This window comes from Mya arenaria, chromosome 6, assembly GCF_026914265.1.
Source record: "Mya arenaria isolate MELC-2E11 chromosome 6, ASM2691426v1".
In the NCBI taxonomy this organism is placed as follows: Eukaryota; Metazoa; Mollusca; class Bivalvia; order Myida; family Myidae; genus Mya; species Mya arenaria.
In genome coordinates, this window is record NC_069127.1 from 41,589,289 (window position 1) to 41,604,089 (window position 14,801).

Here is a 14,801-nt window from a genome sequence, read left to right on the forward strand (position 1 = left end):
ATAATCCGGAGTTTGGATATCCACCTTAACAAAAGGGCAATGTTCTTGTTACATTTATTTCACTTTAAACTACATAATAGCACATTCAAAGATGCGAGGTGAAATCATTTTAAGGCCAAAAAAGGTTTGGTTAGGGTAATAGCCTTTTCAAAAACATGTAGTCTAAGAGTAGGTAAGCTTTTTTTATTCGTTCGTGTTAGGCGTTATGTATGAACGGGATTGTCACCATTGGAGAATTGTGTTAAAGTAATTCTCTGTAAACAGCGTTATAGGTTTTAAACTACATATTAAAACACAAACTTAAAATAATAATAACATATATATATATACATTTCGTAGGTATGGTAACCCAAACCAAATGTATTTTAAGCCCAACCTATTATATCGTTTTAGCTGCGAATTTGATCGATTTTTTCTACTTTTTGCAAATTAACGACTTCTTGTATTCCATCAAATGGTGATACTGTCGCAATTGGTCTATTTTAGATACAAGTTAACCTTTATAAACTGAGAAAACCGTATTTAATTTAAGATTGATAATTATTGGATGACATTCAAATTCCACGTTCAACAAATGAACGAAATACTTTTGCAAATTACTCATTTTTAAAGTTTTTTTCAAGTGCTAAATTACCAATACAATGTTATAGCATTCGATCATCGTCAGGGGTACAGCAACTGAACAAAGAGGTCTGTTAAAAGAAAACTGAAGCAACATAGTTGTATATAAAATTTCATTGTTTCATAAAGCTTTAACAACACTTAATAAGCTAAAACAAGCATCCAATTGTCATAAAATCGGTATCACTCCATGTATTACGTAAATACCCTCCAATTGTTCGGTTTCACTAAAGTTATTATAAAATATCTCTAACTGGTTAGTTTCACCAATGTTATAAGTAAACATCCCCCCATTGGTAGATACATGTATCACTCCATATAACAAGTATGCATTTCTCATTGGTCGACATAACTCCATACAGCAAGTGTCCTCCCATTGGTTGGTATCACTTCAAATAATAAGTATGCATCTTCCCATTGGTCAGCATCTCTCCATATAGCAAGTAAGTGTCCTCCCATTGGTTGGTATCACTTCATATAATAAGTATGCATCTTCCCATTGGTTGGTATCACTTCATATAATAGGTATGCATCTTCCCATTGGTCAGCATCACTCCGTATAGCAAGTAAGTGTCCTCCCATTGGTTGGTATCACATCAAGTAATAAGTAAGCATCCTCCCATTGGTCAGAATCACTCACTATAACAAGTGCCCTTCCATTGGTTAGTAATACTTCAAATAATAAGTATGCATCTTCCTATTGGTCAGCATCACTCCATGTAATAAGTAAACTTCCTCCCATTGGACAATACCACTCCATGTAATAAGTAAGCGTCCATCAATTGGACAGTTTCACTCCATGTAATAAGTAAGCGTTTTCCCATTGAATGAGAAGGTAATGATCAGGGACCGAGGGTCTCGTCTGTTCTTTCTGCATGAAAGGGTGCCCTTGATTTCATCCCCTGCAAACAAATTGCTAAATCATTACTCTTTCAAAACAGAAAAATCAGATCAAGCCTTAGAAAATGACTATCATTTTCATAAAATACAGTTGGAATTAGACTGGTATAGGAAAAATACTGAAGCAAGAATGGCAAGTCAAATCTTCAAGCACTCTAACGTCAGAGACATCAATTAATGTAAGTTATTTAACATGGTATGAATAGTTCAACTAGGTGTTAATCAAATTAATGAAATGAATGTATAGTGTATACTGTATTGTACTACTTATGATTCATGTCTGTGACTGCATGAATGTTGTTGTTGTTGTTGTTTTAAATATGTTGCAAAATCATAAATTACTAGTATACATCTACATGTATACTCCCAGAGAGTAATATTTCCTGAGTGTCATATATCTAGAGTGTAATATATTCTGAATGTAATTCTCCGCTCGACTAATCTCTTGCAGGAAGTTTACTGCATTTGTTATATTTAATTACATTTCTTTTAATGGTAAAATCCAGCATTGGGGCCATTGCAATCTCTTGTGTGAGGGCAGACACCTAAACCACTAGACCACTTTCAACGTCTCCAAAAAAAATGTTTCATACAAATAATTTAAACCAAACAAAGATATAGATTGACATAATGTTCAATTAATAGACATAAAGAAGAACAAACTTAAAAGTTTGATGATAACAGTTTAACTAATATCAATATTCCCCTGTATTACCTGTATGACATTGCATGGGTGTATCCAGCAAGAACACACTCTGTTTCCAGTGAGTTGGGGTTGCGCCTGGCCCAGTAGAAAATTCTACCTGTATTCAAAACACACACACACATCTCAACTTCTTTAATATAGATAATGTATACTTAATAATTACCTGTATGTAATGTATTTCTGCTGATTTATAAAATATCTGTAATGTATTCACATGCATTTTTGTTAAAACCTATATAAAATTGCAATGCATATTCTCCGATACATAAGGTGATATTCTGATAAGTTATCATGATATATTACAATATGTTTTAACAATTATACCCATTTCTAACATCAACGCCACTACACTGCCTCTAAATCGATACAATCGAAATATCTGTTGACTTAAATACCTGCAGATGTTGGTTAAAAGCAATGTAAGAATATTAACAAATTCCTCTCTATGTAACTGTACCTTTTCTGTACAGTTCTGATGAAAGAATATATCAAAATAGCCAATGAAAGCTGAGATGCTGGTTTCCTTGGTAACAGAGATGTTAAATGGTGCTGTAAACTGAAGGTCGCCCACACTACATGTACAAACATCCAGCTCCTGGAAGGGAAAACGAATGTTGAAGGAGGCTGTTGAAAAGGGTTGACAATAAAAGTGTACCTCATGTTAACAGACCATGATAGAAAGGAATCTCAGTTTTTAATACTGGTGATTGTCATCTGTAATTCTTATATGTCAGAAATTTAAAAATCAACTTTCCAAAGGCAAATTTTGACACTAGTCAACAAATAACTGCTAAACTAAAGGTTTTCAATTTTTCTCTTCATTATAGGCCATACCGTCATAAGTTTGAGGTTTGGGAATTCTGTTATTCTTCAAATTGCAAGAGTATATCTCCCGCCATACTCTTCCACGAGTAACAAAGTTGACCGAGATTTGATGTCATAAACATAAGGCTAGTAAAGTAAGTAAGAGCTCTATATTAGAGTATCACATAAGAACCCACCTTACCAAAGCAACAATTTGATTTTTGAAAAAGCTTTGGTTTAAAAAAAAAAAAATAACAAAAGAAACAATTTAAGCGTGAAAGGCTAAGCCCTACCTACATAAAGTATGCATGGTTTTAATGAATTAATTCAATTTTAGATGTAGATTTCCTATGCAACGACCTAAATCAAAATAGCTCACTACACGAAGCAGCCAAATTCAAGTCCGCAAAGTGTATGAAGGGCTCCCTTGTGATGCCCCGTTGTAAAGGATTTGTACATTGAATGCTCTGGGGCCAACAGCTCTAGCAAAGCTTATGCATGACAACACTAGTGTTTGGAATTGGTTCCAGTTTGACTATCGATAATCGGTTCCACTCAAGTAACCTATTATCAATAGTACAATCGGTTTTTAACAATACCTTAATTGTAGTTTCCTTCTTGTACAATAACTCGTAATCCTTAACCATGTTTATGTTATGCGGAATTTGGAAGTTATTTAGTGTTGTTCTTGCTTTCGGCCATATTGTTAATGATAACAACTAAACACCTCTGAATGCATAAACAAACTCAAAGGAGAAAATTAGGGAAATTGACCGAACACTATTAATGAGAGAAAAGAAGAAAAACAACTCGCCCATTGAATCAATGATCTATATTGACAAAATATAATTGATTGTTGCCAATTTCAGGCCCATCAGTCAATTTCCGATTATAATCGAAAATTGGAACATCACTAGACAACAGTATTTTACCTTGACAATGCAAGCAGTTGTTGCAAGCTTGTCCTTATTTATGACATCCACGCTGGCCTCCCGTACCACGCATGTTTTCATACAATTCATCTTAAACCCATAAACATCATCCCAGTAGGTCACATGCTTGTTGTGGAGGTCAAGGTCACTTATGGCAGCCACACTGATGTTACATCGGTCTGGATAGACTGTAATAAAAGCAAAAAATCATACTGTTATATTAGTAATTATTCATATTACTAATTATAGAGAACATTAGTAAAATTACTATATCTTGGTGCTTTTATTTTATATATTTTTTTCAATTTCGGGGTCGCTTTTCCTTCATCAAAAAAAAATGCCCCATTTTCATTCAAAGCTTGTGTTATGTTTTCCCTTCATCCATACGAGTTCGACCCGGCCTGTCACTTAGTACCTTGACGTTGAATAATACATAAAAAATAGCAAGAGAAATATCAAAGTGAATGTGAGGGAAATTATAATAATAACATGTATATTTTTAAGGTAAAGTAATTGGGCAAAACTGGCTGGGTAACAATCATGAAATTAGAATTGTCATGAATAAGCCAGAACATTACATGTAAGGATGTTAATAGTAATAGTCTAATAGATTATTACTCACAAGTACAAATATTAGACCCAAATATATTTACAAGCCCTCACTTCATTCAGAACTGCAGGCTTGTGGTAATGTTTTATAACTGCACTATTGGTACTAAAATAACATCTCTTTCCTACCTACACCTCCAGGTTTCAGGTACTTGTTTCTAGCATACAGCACCGAGTCTAGCATCGATTCAAACAACAGGAAGTATCCCATCCATTCTGATATTATAATGTCAACCTGGAAAAAAAACCCACATACATGTACATACAAATCCATGCACATTTGGAGATACGCACGACACATGCTTGCAAGGTTACATACAAATACATGTATCGATGTTGTAATCAATGGTTCTTATTTCTTATCATTTCAAAAGAAAAAAGACCACTTGTATAAAATACAATAAACATTCTCACCCATATTATTACCATATATGCAAAGTGTTGCAAACTTCAATTGTGTACCAATGTGTTTGGAAATGTTCTGAAATCATTTTTCCCTAACAGATGGAGGACTCATTTTTGTCAATATTAAAGATTGGTAAAAGAGTATTTGTGGCATCATGTTAAATACTTAAAATATACCACACCTTTCCAACAGGTAATGTGATGTCTTCAAGTTTCCCTCTAATAAAAGTTATTTTGTCTTCTAAGTTGTTCTCTCTGAAATGAAAAACAAAAGGTAAGCATTATATTTTCTATTATTTCATAACATTTCATTCATAAGTCATTTATAACAGGATTAAGCTTAGCTCACTATTTTGTTTCAATAATTTTTATTATAAATATTTACTTTCTTAAAAGTTTTTAGACATCAAATAAGAATTATCTTTATGATAATCACAATAAACTATTTTCATTTATCAAAGTTATGTTTGTATTTTGGTTAATTAAACCAAACCTCTTAAGCTCAAAGGAAACATTTAAAAAAAAGTGACTTTATTAATAATTCAGAAAAATATCATCCATGACTCCATACCTTGCTATGTCCATGGCCTGGTATATTATTTCCGCCATGTCAACAGCATACACATGTTGGGCGCCCGCCTGGGCAGCGAACATGGACAGAATCCCCGTTCCACACCCCACGTCTAGTACAATTTTGTCTCGAAACACGTCCTTGTTCTTGTACATACAGTCCCGGTAACTCTCCGTTCTAACCCTGTCCTGGTTGTTAAAAGTTAAAAGAAATTAATTGAGAAACTCAGGCAATGACATTTGGAATGCAAATAAATAGCATAACTACCGTAACTGCTTGTTTAATAGGTGTTGCCTTCATAAACCTTCAATTTTGCATAAATGTACATGTATTAAGTATGTGTTTGAAAGCATTGATACCATCAAATATAGTCATTCTACTGTTTACCTGTTGCAGACATAACCAAGCCAAAACACGAAGTAGAAATTTGTGTTTGTCTGCATTTTTTTTTAAGCCTTTTCAAACAAGTAGCACAAAGTTATTTGGTCAAGGGGTGTAACAATAACACCAGCGCTATGGCAATACCTCTTTTATCTTATATTGTTTTTTTTTTAAATGAATGAAAAGTTAAAAATAACAAAAAAAATTATAATACCGATATGTTTGTACCTCAATGATTTTGCTACTTTTTTACAGATGATATATTTCAGTAATGCGATTCATCAGTGCATGAAAATGCTCGAGGTCAATGCATGTTTACAGAAGTCCAAAGAACTTTACAATTAATATTGGTACACTCACCTTACATGTTTCATTGACGTCACTTATATTTTACCAAAATGTCAAATGTTTTTTTGCTTTTACCATATTCCAAAGATGTTGCAATCTTCAGAGAATGAATGCTATTAAAGCGATTTGCATTTATCTGAGAATGAATGCTATTGAAGCGATTTGCATTTATCTGAGAATGAATGCTATTGAAGTGATTTGCATTTATCTGAGAATGAATGCTATTGAAGTGATTTGCATTTATCTGAGAATGAATGCTATTGAAGTGATTTGCATTTATCTGAGAATGAATGCTATTGAAGCGATTTGCATTTATCTGAGAATGAATGCTATTGAAGTGATTTGCATTTATCTGAGAAAGCTTAATAGGAGAGTGAATTTCTGACTATGAAATCATTTCCATCCATTTCATATTATTTATAAGAAATTATTCACATCATAAATCACATACCGTAAAAGACATTACCTTTAACATTTCTTCATGAATACTGAAATGTCCGTATGAGCTGAAATACGGATCATCATCGTCCTCTATGTCAGTCTGGCCGTCTGATATTCTGCTAGCAGACGGACATTCCTCGCTAGGCTGTGACAGCACCAACTCGCGTGTCTTTTCTCTGCAACAGAACTGATAGTGTTATGACAAAAGACTTCACTAATCCAGAAAACCTCACTCCCATTTTAAACTTACAGTGCATCAATCGGACCACCAAAAAGAACAACATTATCAAAGCAAGTACAAACCATTTAATGGAGCCCCATATAATTACCAGAGGCTCCTTATTTGTCAACAAAGACGGTCATAGGACACTAAGCTGAAAAATACTATTTCTATCATAGTATCAAGTTGTGCCCCTTTGGCAAATCTTTTATCAATCTTTATTTTATCCTTGTGAAGTGGCATATTCTATCACAGGAACAAATGACAAGACTGCTAGATTTACAAATTCATTTCTTCATATTTTTTTCTTTAAAAAAAAAAACAATAAAGAAAATTGGTCAAACCAGAAGTGAACAAAATAACATCGATGACAAGAGAACCACAAGCTGACATCAATGCCCTTAATTAAGCAATACCACAAATATTATTAAAGTGTATCCAAATGTTTATGTTAACATGCTTACCGGTAGCATTTTTAGATGCCAGAATTCAAAAGAACTTACCTAATACTATCCATATCCTCTAAAGCTCTTTGAAGATTCTCTTCACTCTGTTTAGACCTTTCTTCTGCACTTTTTAACCTTTGAAGTAGAGCCTCATACTGGTTCGTTGTCAAGGAGACTAGGTCACTGGTTTCCATGGCAACCAGGGGAACATCACCTCCATTCATTGTGTGTGTTGGATGGGAAACACCAGTTGTTTTGGTTGCCATGGCGACAGGAGGTGCCGGAAATGAAGATTCATCTAGATCTTCAATATCTGTGGATTAGATTACAATAATATTATATTTTTCTTGTTAATTGAGTACATGTATTAAGATTACATTACCATATAGAAATAGATTAAAGGGTATAAAAACCTATTTCTAAACACACATTTCATACTGAATGAATATTTTATTTGCCACAAATATAACTAGAACTGTAAGCCAAAGGCTAACGAATACCCCCCAACCCTTCCCTGTCTAGGTTGTTTGCCCTCCCCCCCACACATGAGTACCAAGGAAATAATACAGGTGCACAAAATCACATATACAAAGGTTCACATCATGGTCATGGATAGCTGAAAGTTTGAGAAAAATATATTGAAAAATGACAAAGGAGTAGGCCACCAAAGCGAATATTGTAACAAATTTAAGGCCTGTATGCACCTAACTTCAGGACTTTTGATGGTCTTTTTAAGGACAAAATCAATTAAAGGTCTTTTTAAGGCCATGCAAACATTCTGATTAATACAGGTGCACCAAATCACATATTCAACAGTTCATATCATGGTCATTGACATCTGAAAGTTTGAAAAAGATTTATAGAAAAAATGAGAAAAAATGACCAAGGATTAGGCTAGACAAAGCTGTATAATTTTTGCCTATTTTAACTTATTCAGGGGCCATAATTGGAGACATGATCATGTGATTCCAACCACAATCACAGGGGCAAATGTTCTCACCATGGCTAAAAGTTTGAAAAAGATTCATTCAAAAATGACGAAGGAGTAGGACGAACAAAACTAATTTTGCCCAATTTAACTCATTAAGGGGCCACAACTCCACTCAGGATCATGCGACTCTGACCAAATCCACGGAGGCACAGGTTTACATCATGGTCATTAATATTTGAAAGTTTGAAAAAGATTTGTTCAATAACGACAAAGATGAATCCCGGACAAAAAAAACGGACGGACAGACGGACAGACAGACAGACAGACGGACAACCCGATTCCAGTATACCCAAACTTTGTTTTGGGGGGTATAATAACACCTCTCACTCTAGAGGTTGTGGGTTCAATCTTCACAAGGTTGGAAGTGGTCTAGTGTATAGGTGACCATCTCTCACAACCGGAGAGATGGTTGAGCTCAAGCTCCACCAGGGTGAGAGTGGTTTAGAGGTAAAGGTGACCATCTCTCTCCCAAGAGGTTATTGGTACAAGCCCACTAGGGGTACTTTCTCTTGGTCTCTTAAAGAGGACACCAATACTGGTTTCTAACAAGGAAATGGAGTCGAGAGTCTTTCCTGTCAGCTTACAGTTATCTTCACAATTGAGAGAAAATAAGAAATCATTTATAAACTAATTGTTCTCCAGTTTATTGCATGTGTATACATGTATATTGATGGCCTCATTTCAAAATGCTGAAGCTGCATTTTTTCTGTTTACATCACTAGAATCATAAAGGCGAGTTGCATCTAACTGAAAAATGCCGAGTAAATTGTCCAATGAGAAAATGGTGTTGCATCATGTGATCAAAATGTGGAGCAGTAATTGGACATCTCAAAGAGAAGCAAAAATGCCAATACTGCAGAAATTGTCATTACAAAAATTGTAACATCGGCATTTTGTAAAAAAATGTGTGATCAAATTACATACTGACCAAACTGGAGGAGTGTGTCCTCTGGGTCAACAGGTTGCATGTACATGTCAGCTGCCCAGGGTGGTTCTGTTGTGGGGCTGGTCCTCTTCAGGCTAGCTGGAGTTGGGTTCTATTTGTAATCATGAGAATTTGATTGAGATGTGCATCATTTCTCTTTTAAAGATAAACTGCAATGAACACTTATTTGATAAAAAGCTGCTATGAATATTAAAAATGTGATTTAAAAACATAAATTTTAATAACCTATATGAGTTGTGACTTTGACCATTGACTCTATGACCTAACAAGAGGTGTCACAGAGACAGCGCGCTCGACTATTCCGCCGCTTTTCAATGTAAGGATTGAAAAGTTTTGGCGAAACATGCATGGATCACTGTTAGATTAGATTTCAATGCAATACATGGTGTGCTGAGATATAAACATAAATGTGGTTCCATGCAAAATATTAACGAGAATTTCTAAGTCTAATAATAAAAGGCCATTATTTGCAAAATACAGTTATCTAACTTGGTTATTCAATTAAGTTGGGTGGTTGAATACCATTGTATAAAGTCTCAATGCAATACATCAAATAGTTGCCGAGATATTATCCTATGTGTGCTAACATGCAAGACCTTAATCAGAATTTCAAAGTCCCATAAAAAAGGGGCAAAAATTATATATTATAAAAGATAGAGTTATCTTACTTGATTAAATAAGAAGGTTAAATAGATGGGAGCCAGTGTGTAAAGTTTCAATGCAATACATGATGTATTGTATATTCGATGTATTGAGGTATTGACTTAAAAGTGGTTACATGCAAAACCTTAACCAGAATTTCTATGTCGAATAAAAAAGGGGCCATTATTTTAATTTAATGCAAACTGGAGTTATCTTACTTGGTTATTTAACTAGATGGTCGAGTACCATTGTATAAAGTCTCAATGCAAGCCATCAAGTAATTGCTGAGATGTTAACCTATATGTGCTTACATGCAAAACCTTAACCAGAATTTCTAAGTCAAATAATAAAGACCCATAATTTGCATTATATTCAAAAAAGTGTTTTCTGGGAATACATATCTAATGTTTCAATGCAATACATGATATATTTGCTGTGATGTTGACTTACATGTGGTTACAAGCAAAACCTTAACCAGAATTTCTAAGTCAAATAATAAAGGGCAATTATTTTGCATTAAATGCAAACTAGAGTTATCTAACTTGTTTAATTAAGTAGGTTGGATGGTTGAGTACCATTGTATAAAGTCTCAATGCAATACCTCAAGTAGTTGCTGAGATATTATCCTATGTGTGCTTACATGCAAAACCTTAACCAGAATTTCTAAGTCGAATAATAAAGGGCAATTATTTGCATTAAATGCAAACTAGAGTTACCCGGTATCTATCTTGGTTAATTTAGTAGGTTGGATGGTTGAGTACCATTGTATCAAGTATCAATGCAATACCTCAAGTAGTTGCTGAGATATTAACCTATGTGTGCTTACACGCAAAACCTTAACCAGAATTTCTAAGTCGAATAATAAAGGCCTATTATTTGCATTATATTCAAATAATTGTTATCTTACTTCATTAATTTAGTATGTAAGATAGTTGGGAATACATATCCAAAGTTTCAATGCAATAACTGATGTATTTACTGAGATAATGACTTAAAGGTGCTTACATGCAAAACCTTAACCAAGGTGTGACGCCGACGCCGACGACAGGGTGAGTAGTATAGCTCTTCTTATTCTTCGAATAGTCGAGCTAAAAATCCATAGGGCTCATCCACTGTGACCTTGACCTTTGACCTGATGACCCCTTAAATCAACAGGGGTCATCTGCTAGTCAGGACAATCCTACTGGTCAAGTTTGATGACCATAGATCCAAGCAATTTTTAGTTATCACTCCTCGGACAAGCTTCTGGGAACCTTTTACCTGTTAAAGGTCACTGTGACCTTGACCTTTGACCTCTTAAATCATTAGAGGTCATCTTCTGGTCAGGCCAAACGTTCATGTCAAGTTTGATGGCCACAGGTCTTGGTATTGTTGAGTTATCACTCAGACAAGCCTTGGTCTACCGACAGACAGACCGACTGATGGATCGACTGACATGGGCAAAGCAATATACATGTACCCCCTTTTCTTCGAAAGGGGGCATTTATTCACTAACTGGGTTTTCTTTTATATTGTTATTGTCTCTCAAAATTAAGAATGGTACCTTGGCTCTGATGTAGTTGATCATCTTGATATATCCAAAGCAGTCCAGACTCCAGTCATGTGACATCTGGTGAATATCAAAACTGTGATGTAAGACACAATGTGAAAATATTTCTTCTGCTGACGGCTTTTCCTCTCTGAAAAACAACAAAATGAATATGCTTTATACACGATCTGTACATTTCAAGTTATTCATGTCACTGACACTAACTTTCCAATTAATAGTAACTTGAATTGACTGTAACCATTTAAACTTTGTACCATATCAAAAACTACATTGCAATAAACTAAAATCACAGAGCAGACATTTTTTCTACTTAAGGGGCTATATCAAAATATTTATGTTGGCAAAAACTTTGTACAACTGTTGAAAAATTGAATTACTTAATGAATTTTTAGGAACAAACACAATTGACTCCTTTGAACAGAATTGTAACTCCACATGTAGTCCATAAATTATTCATTTTTTTATTAAGTTAAAAAATACTAGGATCACTTTTCAGCAAAATATAGCATTTTCTGTCAAAATTTATATGTGAAATGTTAACACAATTACATAAGAAAGCTTTTTTTATTAATAAAAACTTAATCAAAGGTTCAACGATGCTGACAACATCAACAACATTATGATCATGTTAAGTACAATATGAAAAACTTGATAAACTGTGGCAGGCAAAGATGTTTACTGCTTGGAGGGACTAAACTTAAGATGATAAAATTGGAAGAAAAAAAATGTCAAACACTTACATAAAATTGACATCATTATGTGCAACACACTGCACTTACTTACAGAAGTAGCACATGCATATTTCACAGCTTTTGCACATTTTCCAATTCTGCTTTTTTCATTTTAAAATAAAATAAAATACAGTGATGTGAAAATAATTTTACTGCCTAAATGTATTCCTTTACAATTTGGCAAATATATACGCAAAGCCAAAAAGTTCCTAAGAAGGGCAAAAAGCATGGTGAAAAAAGGACTAAATTTTCTTCTTTTCAAAATACTTTTGTTGAATTTAAAATTTATCTGACCAGATGCCTCATTTCATCCAAGAATCCTTTTCAGCATCTTTTATTTGGGACAATAGCATGACTGTTTTAGGCACAGGTGCTTGACACAAACTTTTTTGAATGTTCTATATGGGCTATATACTATAATTAGATATCTAATTATAGTATATAGTCTATATAAAACATTGAAAAAGTTTGTGTCAAGCACTTGTGGTTTAAGGGGGAAGTTGGAATATTGTTTTCCAGTGGAAACAGTCAATATTTCGCATTAAATTTAACCCTAAAACAAACTGGCGTACTTGCCCACTGACCTGCAAAATAGACAGCGTGCTGGCTGAGCTGGCACATCTTCTTCCTCCCATGCATCATCATCTCCCAAACACACATCATCATCATCGTCAACGTCCTCCTCCTCCAACCAGCCTTCTTTTGATGCCATATTTCACCAAACCAAATAAACCTGTATTTCAATTTCAAACTCTTAGCTTAAAGTTATAGATCATAAATTTATAATCTCATAGCGTGTCTTACACAAAAAGTGATGCGCTATTGGTTATGATCCAGTTAATTATGGTTACTTGACTGTAATAAATACAAAGAAGCATGACACAATAACGTCGATTAATATGGAAAATTTCTAATAATAAAAGGAAATTTACAGCCAAATGTTTTTCAAGGAAAGTCCTTAGCTTTGTACAATACTGATCCTAAAGGCGACAAAAGGTACAATAATAAACAAAACACGTGTGTCGTTTGTTTACGGAAGTGTTTACTATAATATTGTGCCTAAATGTACATGTCTTGACAAAACGGCTTATTGACAATCGGCACACCGACCCCCGTTCGAGAAAGAACAAGTGATATTTTTTCATAACATAGATAACCCAGACTGCAGAAGTTAAATGTATCTTTCAATAAGATAAGAATATGGGATATCGAGTGATGTTCGCTGTATTCAGATAGAAATAAGCTGAAAACAACAGCACACAAACAGCAAAAAATCATCATCATCATCATCATCATCATCATCATCATCATCATCATCATCATCATCATCATCAGATTATTATTATTATTATTATTATATTTTGTACGTATATACACTAGTAAGAACTTTTAAAGCACAGTGCAAATTGCAGGTTTTGTAGGGGGAAGCGAAGATAGAAGAGAGGAAGAATAGAGGATGAAAGAGGAGAGGAATGAGGTAGAAGAAAAGGAGAAGAAGGAGTGAATAAGGAGGGACAACGGGAGGAAGGGGGAATGGGAGGAGGAAGAGTAAACTGAAAAGAGAGATACATCAGAGTTAAGAGCGAGGGTGAGGTGGAAATGAGAATGAATGGGAAAGGATGATGATAAAATGGAGGAGTATGGGTGAGAAAGTGCTAATAGTAATAAAGAAAGTCAATTTGATACTTCTCGTAACATATACGCATGTACGATGATGTCTCTGAGAGTTGAAATGGAAAGATAGAAGAGAACACAGATCACACACACACACACGCACGCACGCACGCACGCAAGCACACTTACGCGCACACACACGCACGCACTTACGCACTTACGCACGCACGCACGCACGCACCCACGCACGCACGCACACACACACACACACACACACACACACACACACAATGAAAACATTTTAGTGACGTACACTAATTCGATAAAAATCACTCTTTGCATTACAAAAATTATATTGAAATTTGTATTAGAATCATCAGTTCAACATATACGACAGATTCATTAAGGATTAAACTGGTTTTCATTCATGGTCATCGCACCTTTTATATAAATTATTTATTTATATTTACTTCACCACGTAACAATTGAACTCGGTGCATTTAGTGCCTGTCCGTTTAAAAGGTACAAACCGCACTTTATTTACAACAGATCATTGATCTTAATTCTAGGTCAAAAGCTATGAATATAAATTATGCAACAGCACGGTTGTTAATAGTGCTTACTCATGATTAGTCGTTTGACTAAACAATTGTATTTAAGTCGGACAGTTTCTTCTCAGCTTACCCATTTTATTTAAATTGTTGCCAAGTTAAAAAGTGTAATATTTATTTCGGTATGTTTCATTCACTATTTTAGTTAAAAATCCCTGCCACCTTCTGCGCTTTCAGCGCTTTGATTATGATATTTTCAATTGTTTTATATTTCATACACGGGTTCAGGTAAGTGACGTTAGAGGCGGCGTTAGGTAGTAAGCTTTTGACTTGGGCCCTTCCCTCAGAACTGAAATTTACTTTGGTTTTAAATGTTGTCATGGTACTCCCAAT

General features: G+C 34.5%; 1 protein-coding gene across 1 annotated transcript; it reads right to left on the reverse strand.

The window, feature by feature from the left end:
* Positions 1-720: 720 nt before the first annotated feature.
* On the reverse strand, positions 721-13,275 carry LOC128236859 (protein arginine N-methyltransferase 3-like). The gene is made up of 13 exons (XM_052951983.1): positions 13,176-13,275; positions 12,828-12,976; positions 11,507-11,642; positions 9,304-9,412; positions 7,442-7,697; positions 6,744-6,894; positions 5,549-5,736; positions 5,160-5,232; positions 4,702-4,807; positions 3,964-4,151; positions 2,685-2,822; positions 2,237-2,324; positions 721-1,523 (listed from the first exon to the last, which is right to left on the reverse strand). The coding sequence occupies exons 2-13, from the start codon at positions 12,953-12,955 to the stop codon at positions 1,414-1,416; spliced, it is 1,671 nt and encodes a 556-aa protein (XP_052807943.1). The 5' UTR covers positions 12,956-12,976; positions 13,176-13,275; the 3' UTR covers positions 721-1,413.
* Positions 13,276-14,801: the final 1,526 nt, after the last annotated feature.

Coding starts and splice junctions, on each gene's coding strand:
- LOC128236859 (XM_052951983.1), bottom strand. CDS start 12,955: ATGGCATCAAAAGAAGGCTGGTTGGAGGAGGAGGACGTTGACGATGAT. Junction 6,895..7,441: donor GAGGATATGGATAGTATTAG/GTAAGTTCTTTT, acceptor GTTCTGTTGCAG/AGAAAAGACACGCGAGTTGG. Junction 1,524..2,236: donor ACCCATGCAATGTCATACAG/GTAATACAGGGG, acceptor ATTTGTTTGCAG/GGGATGAAATCAAGGGCACC.